This window comes from Camellia sinensis, chromosome 10, assembly GCF_055761805.1.
Source record: "Camellia sinensis isolate YWXY chromosome 10, ASM5576180v1, whole genome shotgun sequence".
In the NCBI taxonomy this organism is placed as follows: Eukaryota; Viridiplantae; Streptophyta; class Magnoliopsida; order Ericales; family Theaceae; genus Camellia; species Camellia sinensis.
In genome coordinates this window covers 4,225,901-4,236,093 of record NC_138970.1, presented here as the reverse complement: position 1 = coordinate 4,236,093, position 10,193 = coordinate 4,225,901, and the positions used below count along the sequence as shown (strand labels likewise).

The window sequence follows — 10,193 nt, the reverse complement described above, 5'->3', positions numbered from 1 at the left end:
TGCATTAATTACGTGAAGAACTTTAATTTGCAAATTATGTCCAAACAAGCCCTACTTTTCAACGTTTATTGTTGAATATTATCAACCACCGTCATCAAACCAACATTAAATACATCTTTCAAAGGACAACCCACTTGGTCCTTTATTTCAAGAAAATGTTGAACTTTCAAAATCAACATATAAATGAATTCAAAATATCAATTTCACTCCATTCCTAATACCTTTGGGTGTGGTTGATTGGTGGATAAGAAGAGACTATTTATTATTGGAATTTTAATTAGAGAAAAGTTTTTTATCAGGCATTTATTTATTTATTTATTTTTAGTCCGTCGAATATGAAGTTCGGCCGAACTCCTTATTCCCCATATGAAAAATTATACTATCTTGAGGGTATGGAATAATTTTCATTGGATTATTTACTGTTGGGATTAAAATGTGAAATGATCATTTTAACCATCTATTTTTTAATTATGTATTATATTTAGTAAAATTTAATAAAATTTAAATGTCTTAATGTAAAAATAAAATAATTTTGTTTAACTTTTTATTGATGTTTTATTTATTTGATTTTTTAAAATAATTTTTTATAGATATTTTATTGATGTTTTATTTTAAATTTATTTTATATTTTATTTAATTTTATTATTTAAATTTTAATAGATGTTTTATTTAATTTCATTGTTTAATTATTATTATTTTTAAAAATAAATTTATTTAAAATTTTAATTAAAAAATAACATATACTTTTATTGATATTTTATTTATTTAATTTTTTAAAAATAAATTTATTTAATTGTGTAAAAAATAAAATAAAATAAAATTTTATTTAATTTAGCTAAAAATAATTAAAATATTAAAGATATGTTTAATATTGCTATTACTTAGTAAACAATTGAAAAATAGTAAAATAGTCTTTTGTTCATTTATCGTATTTAGTCCGTCTAACCAAACATTAAATTCACTAAAAATAGTCTTTTCTAGATATCTCATCTTATGAAAAAATAAACACAGGAAAGACATCCAATCCAATCAAATAATCCAGGAGATTCACAGTTTCAGGATTCAATAATTTCTCCTTATTCAGTCCGTCCAATCAAACACACCCTTTATATTTATCTTAAAAATGTCATGTTGAACTGAACACGATAACAGACTAGATCATCTTTACATAAAATTGTTGCAACAGAGAACAAAGTGTACTTTAGATATTATAGACCTTCAACATATGAAGTTATTAGTTAATTTCTTCCACTTGAAGCGTGATATTTTGCCCAAAAAAAAACCTTATCTTTTAAAAAATGAGTTATTCGTCAAAGGGGAAACCTTAGTGTAGAAGGTTCTCTCACACACCATATATTTAATTTTTAAAAAACCCTTATTTTATCATAGGAATCTTAAATCCTATGATTGCGGAAGAATTAATATATTTTTTTGAAGATTTGCATACAAGGATTGATCAAAGTATTTGTTGAAATCACAATGTTTGACAAACTTAAGCCTATCTCTACTTAGGGCACTACTAATTGAATAATACACTCATTCTTTTTTGATTCAATACACTCATTCCTCATAGCTTGATAACATGAAAGCCGGGATTTCTGTATAATTTTCAACAATTAATTTGTCCACACAGAAAACTTGTTCAGATTGTCGTCCAGAATTTCACATTTTTCCTAAGGTGGAGATTTGATTTCCTTGTTGTAAGGCCACCCTAAGAATGATTACTTGAATTGAATTTTGTAAACTGACAGTCATTTTTTGAGGTTTTTTTCTTTTTTTCTTTTTTTTTTTCATGACAGTATATCTGTTGAATTTTCAGAACTATTGAATGTTGATTAAAAAAAGTTTGTATTGATAGAGATTGGTGCCATGCATGTCGGCTTGTCCATGTCAAACAATGCTAGAAAACATTGTGCATACATTATTAGAGATCATTTTATTGTGAAGTTAGGCTATATTTGATTCCACAAGACTAATAGTGAGGTATTAATAATCCTATCAAATTAGTGTGGTATTCACAATCGCACCCCTACTCCATTACTAATAATCCTACAAATTTGTTGGATTAATTATCCATTGGATTAATAATCCTAAAACAAAATGTCAAAACAAACATAGGATAATTTGACCCACGGATTAATAATCTCAATCCCATACTCTAATCCTTCCAATCAAACATGCCATTAGGGGTTGAAGGTTCAAACATTACCCAACTCTGGCATATTAAAGATGTTTAATACTTCTCCTTTTCCGTGCCTTTAGAAATAGACTAGATAAAATTTGTATTTTTAATTATGAGAAAAAAAAAATTTAACTTATGGCAAAAAAGTCAAAAAAAAGAAAGAATAAAAACTGAGACCTCTTATTTTGGAACTCTAAAAGAGCTCTAGTGATGTGGTAAGGAGTGTGGCGCATATGTGATGTGATTTGTGTGTCTATTTTTTTTTTTTTAATAAAGATTGAGAGTTCTAATTTTAAAGCTCTAAAAAGACCTTTAGTGATGTGGCAAGGAGTAGGGCCCACATGGGATGTGATGCGTGTGCCTATATTTATTTTTTTTTTTCTTACCACATCATTAGAGCTTCAAAATTAGAGTTCTTTATCATTATTGATTTTTTTTTTTTTTCTCTCTTGCTATATCACCGGAGCTGTCTTTAAAGCTCCAAAATTAGAACTCTCTATCATTGTTGCAAAAAAAAATATTATTGTGGGTGTCTTTTGTCAATTCTATGATTAATTTATATGCTTCGAATATTACTTGACAAATATTATAGCTGGATTTTTTGTTTAGAATTTTTTAAATTTGCACAAATTATTTATATTTTGATTGGCATATATTTTAGTCCATATAAAATTAGATAAGAATAGTAATCTACAAATAGAAAAAATGTATACATAATTTTTATCCCAAATGATATGTCATTCTTGGATCCTATTATTTTAAAAATAAGAGGCAGATTATCTTCAATTGAATTTTTGCAGCCAGCACGGTACCTAACTTGACCATTATCTTATAAAACTCCCCAAATAGCTAATTTACGCAGGAAAAAAAAAAAATCAAATTGATTGAACAGTCATAAATAATTTGATCAGATCATATTTATCTTTCAAAAAAATAGATGGCATATTCTTAAAATAATATTTGTCATCTACTGTTTTTTATAGCAAATGTAATTTAATCATATGATTATGGCTATCTGATCAATCTAATTTATTACATAGATGATTTGCTTAGACGAACTAACAAATTAAATAGTTCAAATTATCGATATGGGTTCCATGATAGGCCCGCCAAGACCCAACAATGTGTTGATGAGAGAATCTTTTCCTTGAAAAATAAATGTCTATTAATGTGACTTACAGGAAGAAAGTTATTGCCACATCCTTTTGATATGAAATTTTGTATAAATTTTTTAATAATGTTAAGATGATCATCTTCTTTTAGTACATTTCATCTACCATCCGATATGAAATATTAAGACCAATTTGATATTGGTGACATTCATATGAAACTTAGTGTGAGTGCCCCATTAAGTTGATAAATAAAATATCATAAAAAAATATATCATCACTTTAACATTATTGTAAAAATTATTCACCCAAAAAAAACATTATTGTAAAATTTTGCTTATGGACCATCTTTTATAAGATAATGATATAAAGATCATTGTGCTGTTGCTTAGCTTCTACTTTTACTGACTTTTAAGCTTGTGACATAACATGATATAGAAAAAACGCACTTACCAAGCTGTAAAGTATACTTTATTGTCTATCAATGAAGTTGCATGGAACATGACACTCTCTCTATATATGTATATTATGTCCTTGAAATGCACAGCATAAACAATTATAGAATTATTTTTCTTTACCAAACCACAATGACATTTTCCTCTTCTTCTTCTTCTTCTTCTTCTTCTTCTCTGGTGGTCATCATTCTTGGAGTACTGGTACTACTACATGAATCAAATGCTCAGTTGAACTCTACATTTTATTCCACCACATGCCCTAATGTTTCTAGCATAGTGACCAATGTTGTTCAGCAGGCTTTGCAGTCTGATCCTCGCATCGGTGCCAGCCTCATTCGACTTCATTTCCATGATTGCTTTGTCAATGTGAGCTTAATTTCCAACCTTCCATTTTCATTTTCACAAGAAGGACTTTCCTTTAGTGGCAAATTATGCTCGTAATCTCTGTTATTTGTCTCTTGTGTCAATTTAGTTATAGTAGTACTAATTACATCAATTTTACCTTTGTATTTTTCACATGTCAATTTAGTGATAACGCTGCTTTAGAAATTAAACTAAAATCACGGGGCACAATAGTTCATCCACTATCCTCAATCCAATAAGTTTTTTTTGTTTTGAATACTAGGGATGTGATGCTTCAATTCTGTTAGACAACAATGGAACCACCATAATAAGCGAAAAGGATGCAGCCCCAAATACCAACTCTACTCGGGGCTTTGGTGTAGTTGACAACATCAAGACTGCCGTTGAGAATTCTTGCCCTGGCGTTGTCTCGTGCGCTGACATTCTCGCCATTGCTGCTGAAGCCTCCGTTTCTTTGGTACCTTTTCAACTTCTTTACTGAATTTGTGTTCAAAAATTTAGATCAAACACATAATTATAAGTCATTTTTTTTTTTTTTTTTTAATGCATTTATGTATGAGCAGGCAGGAGGTCCTACATGGACTGTACTACTGGGGAGACGAGACAGCTTGACAGCAAACCAGGCAGGAGCAAACACCTCTATTCCCTCTCCCTTTGAAGGCTTGACTAACATTACTAACAAGTTCTCTGCTGTTGGCCTCAACATCAATGATCTTGTTGCATTATCTGGTAACTTTTTGTTTTTCTAGTTATTAATTAACGCTCTGTTTGTTTTGGCGGACAAGTTTTTTTCAACCGAAAACTTCTTCAGAAAATGTTTTCTGCAAAAAAAAAATATTTTTCTATGTTCAATTGCGACCTTAAAATTAAAATTAATGTACTAATAGTTTTGGTGGCGGAGGTAGAATGAAAAACACTTTTCACCCAAATAAAACCTATATTCCGTTGACCATGAAAAACTGTTAAACTTTCGTTTACTGTTGTACTAAATGGCAGAAAATACTTTCCACCCAAACAAACAAGCCAAATAGATAGGCTAAAAATTCTGGTTTAAACATGCGGCAATACTTTGCTAGTATAAATCATGTTTGCTTTGTCTGGCTCCTCTCAGGCGCTCACACGTTTGGGCGTGCCCAGTGTCGATTATTCAGCAACCGCCTCTACAATTTCAACGGCACTGGCAACCCAGACCCAACTCTGAACACAACATACTTGACTACTGTTAGAATATATCATCACCTACCACCTCCACTCAACTCACCTACCACACTACCACCTCCACTCAACTCACCTACCACATACACTCACCTACTCCCCAATCCTCTCCTATATAATTAGTACCTCACCACCTGTAATTAACACATCAAAATAACAACAATCTTGTAAACAACTATCAATCAATAATATACATCAGTTTATTTTACATGGTATCAGAGCAAAGTTAATAATTTAGTATTTTTCGCTTCACCGGCGGGCGGCAACCTCGCCTTGGCCGCCCGCCGGACCTCAACCTGTTCCGCTAAAATTTTCTACACATACCTTCACCAAATCAACACACATCTGCCTAGCTCTGGCCGTACAACCGCTCTGCATCACCAGCAGTACCTTGGTCAAACCGTTGTTCCTCATCGCGGCCTCCTGTGCCGTCCGATCACGGCACAGATAGCATACGCTCCAGAGCACCGCAACACCGTGCTCCGTCCCCGCACTCGTCCTCTTCATCAATCTTCTCCTATCGTCGCCCTTCCCTCCGCGCACGTCGACACCATCTCTACCAGCTTCATAACCTTCTCGATTACCGATACAACCGTGTCCGAACCGGAGATGATTTTCCCTGCGGTTCTCACGATTCCGAACTGGACGAGTTGTAGATGATGTTGATAAGGCGATCCGGCAGGATAATCCGGCCTCTATTACCGTTGGATCGATTTCGGACCTTGCTAGACGGTGCCGTTCGAACAGCGGTGGATCCCGATACTCCAGGGGAGGGGGTGCTTCAGATGGAAACTGGAGGAATTAAGATTCGGGTTTGACAAGTTTGCTTTAGGTTTATGGCTTTGTTTGTGCTTGCTTGTCCTTTGTGCTTTTGGTGGTTATTTGGTTCAGTTTTGTCATTTTAACAAGTTACTTCTTCGGTAAAAAAAAAAAAAAAAAAAAAAAGAAAAAGTCACAGATCCACATCCCAACACACTCACACACACCCACGGGATTTCTAATGCAAACATTTTTTTAATCATCACACACACACACCAGGCACCCATACACACACACTTGCACTATCACAACCTATTTTAATATTCTCACATCCACTATCATAACCTTTAATATTCCCGCATGCACTTTATGATTACATTATTATTTTTTTTTATTTTTTTTCTTTTTTAATTCACTATCTCTCTCTCCATTCCATGGACCCAACATCATCATGTTGTACCCCAATAAATCCACTTTGTTGATCACCCCGAATCTTCTTCTTTTTCTTTTATCTATTTCTTTTCATTTTTTTAATTCCTTCCCCTCTCCAATAATCACACCACAACCAAGCTTCCCATGTTATTATAACATATTATCCCCACTTTCCTTTTCTTTATGTTATTTTATTTTTCGTAATTAAAAAAAAAAAAAAAAAAAAAAAAAAAAAAAAAACACATTCACACCGCTGTTTTTCTTCTCCCCCATCCACAAATTTTTTTATCTATTTTCTTTATCCATTGTTTTATTTTCTTTTATTTTTATTTTTACACATAACACCAACAACATTCCACCACCTTGTCATTTTATTCATGTCGGGGCTCACCCCATTCACCATTTTACATAAAAAAAAAAAAAAAAAAAAAAAAAAAACAAACAAACACACCAACAAAACAACCACACCCCCGTGGGATTTTTCTTTTCCTACTCTACTGCAGGTCTCTTCTTTTTGCCTCCGTCCTGGGCGGCCCTGGCCGGTGTTGCCTCAGTGCTTCCCACTCCACTGGGCACGATCACTCCACCATACTCCTCCACTGCAGCATATGGCGGCCCTCCAAAACGGAACATCACGGTGGCCTTCCGTTTCAGCTCCTTATTTTCCGCCTTCAGCACGCTTATCTCTGTTCGCGCATCCTTATACATGCGCTGGAGCAGAGCTAGCTGGGAGTTTAAATGCTGCACCTCATTTGTCCTACTCTGCAGCCGGTTCGACAAATTTGTGACCGCCGTCATGCTTTCCACACATGCCTTCAGAGTATACTGATTGGCCTCCACATCTGACAGCACTGCCATTCTTTGCTCCACAGACCGCATCGGAAAGTTCAACGGAGTAAACTCCGGGGCGCTTGGTTGAGTTTCCAGTGCCACCGCACCAGTTCTCTCTCTCGTTGACTCGTTGAGGTCGGGAAAGAGGGTGAGCAGCCCGCGGGAAGACGATGAAGCCATTCTCTCAGACAACAGAGTGTTACAGAATCTCTCTCAGAAATCTCTCTCAGACACGGCAGAATTTTTCAGAGGTTTTCGCAGCTTTTCTCTGCCTCAGCCTCAGCCTCCGTTTTCTCTGCCTCAGCCTCAGCCTCTGTCTTATAGCCGAGGCAGCCACGCGCATCGCGCGCCTTTTGACGCCGACACACGGGCACGCCAACCAAGGCACTCACGTGCCTCGCCATGATGACTCCGACACGCCTTTTGATAAATTGGGCACGCCTTTTGATGGCACGCCTTTTGACAAAATTGGGCACACCTTTTGAGGGTGCAACTTTTTCACCAGCGGTCCGACATGACCCTATAAACTGTCCCGCCATTTGATTCCGGTTAGCATCTTCAACGGTCCGACATGACCCTATAAACTGTCCCGACATTGATTCCGGTTAGCATACAGTGTCCTCTACCACGTTATGACACCACCCTTCAGTGTCCTCTACAATGTTATGACACCCCCTTCAGTGTCCTCTACCACGTTATGGCACCACCTTTCAGAGTCTTCACCAACGGTCTGACACGACCATACAGTGTCTCCTATCTTTTTTTTTATTTTTATGTATTTTCTTGTTTATTTTTATGTATTTTCTTGTTTTGTAAACTCTCTCCAAACTCAAGTTGGTTAGTTTCTATCCTCCTTGAGTTTGCGGGGGGCTGTTAGAATATATCATCACCTACCACCTCCACTCAACTCACCTACCACATACACTCACCTACTCCCCAATCCTCTCCTATATAATTAGTACCTCACCACCTGTAATTAACACATCAAAATAACAACAATCTTGTAAACAACTATCAATCAATAATATACATCAGTTTATTTTACAACTACACTGCAAACAACATGTCCCCAGAATGGAAGCGGATTTAATGTGGCTAACCTTGATCCCACAACCCCGGACGGCTTTGACAACAACTATTTCTCAAACTTGCAGAACAATCAGGGTCTTCTCCAATCTGATCAAGAATTGTTTTCAACATCTGGTTCTGCCACGATTTCCATTGTCAACTCGTTTAGTAGCAACCAGAGCACGTTCTTTCAGAACTTTGCTCAGTCAATGATTAATATGGGGAATATTAGCCCGTTGACAGGGAGCAGTGGAGAGATAAGATTGGATTGTAAGAAGCTTAATTGATGGAAGCTTGATTTGAAGTATTATTAGTTTGAATAATTTGAAGCATGGATTAATAGAAGTTGCGTTCTAAGTCAAAGACTTAATAGTTCTGTTTCAAACCAGTTGGAAGTAGTTCATTGTAATACTAGTATTGTCAAAAGAATTTCAAGCATGGATTGCAAATAATTGGGGCCAAATTCCCTTATTTGGTTGGTTTCTTGATACTGATGTAAACACAAATGTAATACATAACCCTTCTTGAGACAGCTTGATGCAGTTGTTTGCGGTGGGTCATAAATTTTAAACAGAAAAGTATACGAAGTTAGCTTGTTTGTCAATTTGGCTGTTGACTTTCCATTTTATTTTTATTTTTTCACACCTAATACATCAAAGTTAGTTGTTTGTATCAAATTCTTCTTCACATGCTTACACTACAAAACAGTACTACACAATGACTAGGTCAAAATTTTTAGTAGTTGACTTTCTAACTGTGATGATCTTAAATGTGTGTTAAATAATGAGAATCAACAAATGGTATTAGATTTGAGGACACAACGCATTCATATGCAAATTATGTGGTCATTTCTAAAAGATAAACCAATTCTTCCTTCCTTCTCCAAACAATAGACAAAAGCAAGGCTTCACAAAACTCGTTTTGATCGCCTTCGGGCTCTTCCTTTCTCAACTCCTTCCCAATCACTACCACCACCTCCGGCCTTCCCACCGCCCCCTCTCCTTTCCTGGCAACCCTGTCTTCCAGACTCACTATTGCCCTCCCCTTTCCCGGTCTCACTCACTGACCTTTCCCCTTCCTTTTTCATATACCATTTGTAGTACCGCTAGTTTCCATCTTTGGAGCAAGGTTTCAATAGTGGTGGTATAGGACTATTTACTTTTGGGTACCATAACTAAGAAAATGATAACTATGTCAACCTAGGATAGCCTAGATGTACGGGAAAAGATAAAAGTAATCAACCCAACACTATATGGGACTTAAACTTACAACCTTATTATGCGATTGAAAAATATATTATTGTGACACAATATTATAGATGAAGTTATTTTTAATTTTTTTGTAGTGAGTAGAATAGTTCTAGTGACAAATGCAACGTTATATTATGTGGTAAACATAGTTGTGGTGAAAAGTATAATATTATTACCTAAAAAAACGTGATAAGGATAATATAATACAAGGGTGTCGAGAAGGGGCAATTTTTCTTGTGGTAAGTAAAATCTACACACACCAAAAAAAAAAAAAAAAAAACAAAAACAAAAAATCACTTTCAATTTTGAGAGAGTGCCTTAAATTTTTGTATCCAGATTTAAATATTACCAATCAAAATTTGATTTTTTTTTTTTTCCCCTTACCAAGTCCAACAGTTGGGAGTTGTTTCCCCCCCCCCCCAATTTTTTTTTTTGCAACTAAGGAAAACTCGTTGTCAATTTTTTTTTGAATAATGTTTTAGAGCACTAAATTGGGAGCTCTAGAGCATCACTAATGATGTGGCACAGT

At 35.1% G+C, this 10,193-nt stretch overlaps 1 protein-coding gene across 1 annotated transcript; it reads left to right on the top strand.

Moving 5' to 3' along the window:
- Positions 1–3,686: 3,686 nt before the first annotated feature.
- LOC114260459 (peroxidase A2) lies at positions 3,687–9,018 on the top strand. The gene is made up of 5 exons (XM_028200598.2): positions 3,687–4,112; positions 4,372–4,566; positions 4,673–4,838; positions 5,221–5,329; positions 8,398–9,018. Exons 1-5 carry the CDS (start codon positions 3,786–3,788, stop codon positions 8,699–8,701), a joined length of 1,101 nt encoding a protein of 366 aa, XP_028056399.2. The 5' UTR covers positions 3,687–3,785; the 3' UTR covers positions 8,702–9,018.
- Positions 9,019–10,193: the final 1,175 nt, after the last annotated feature.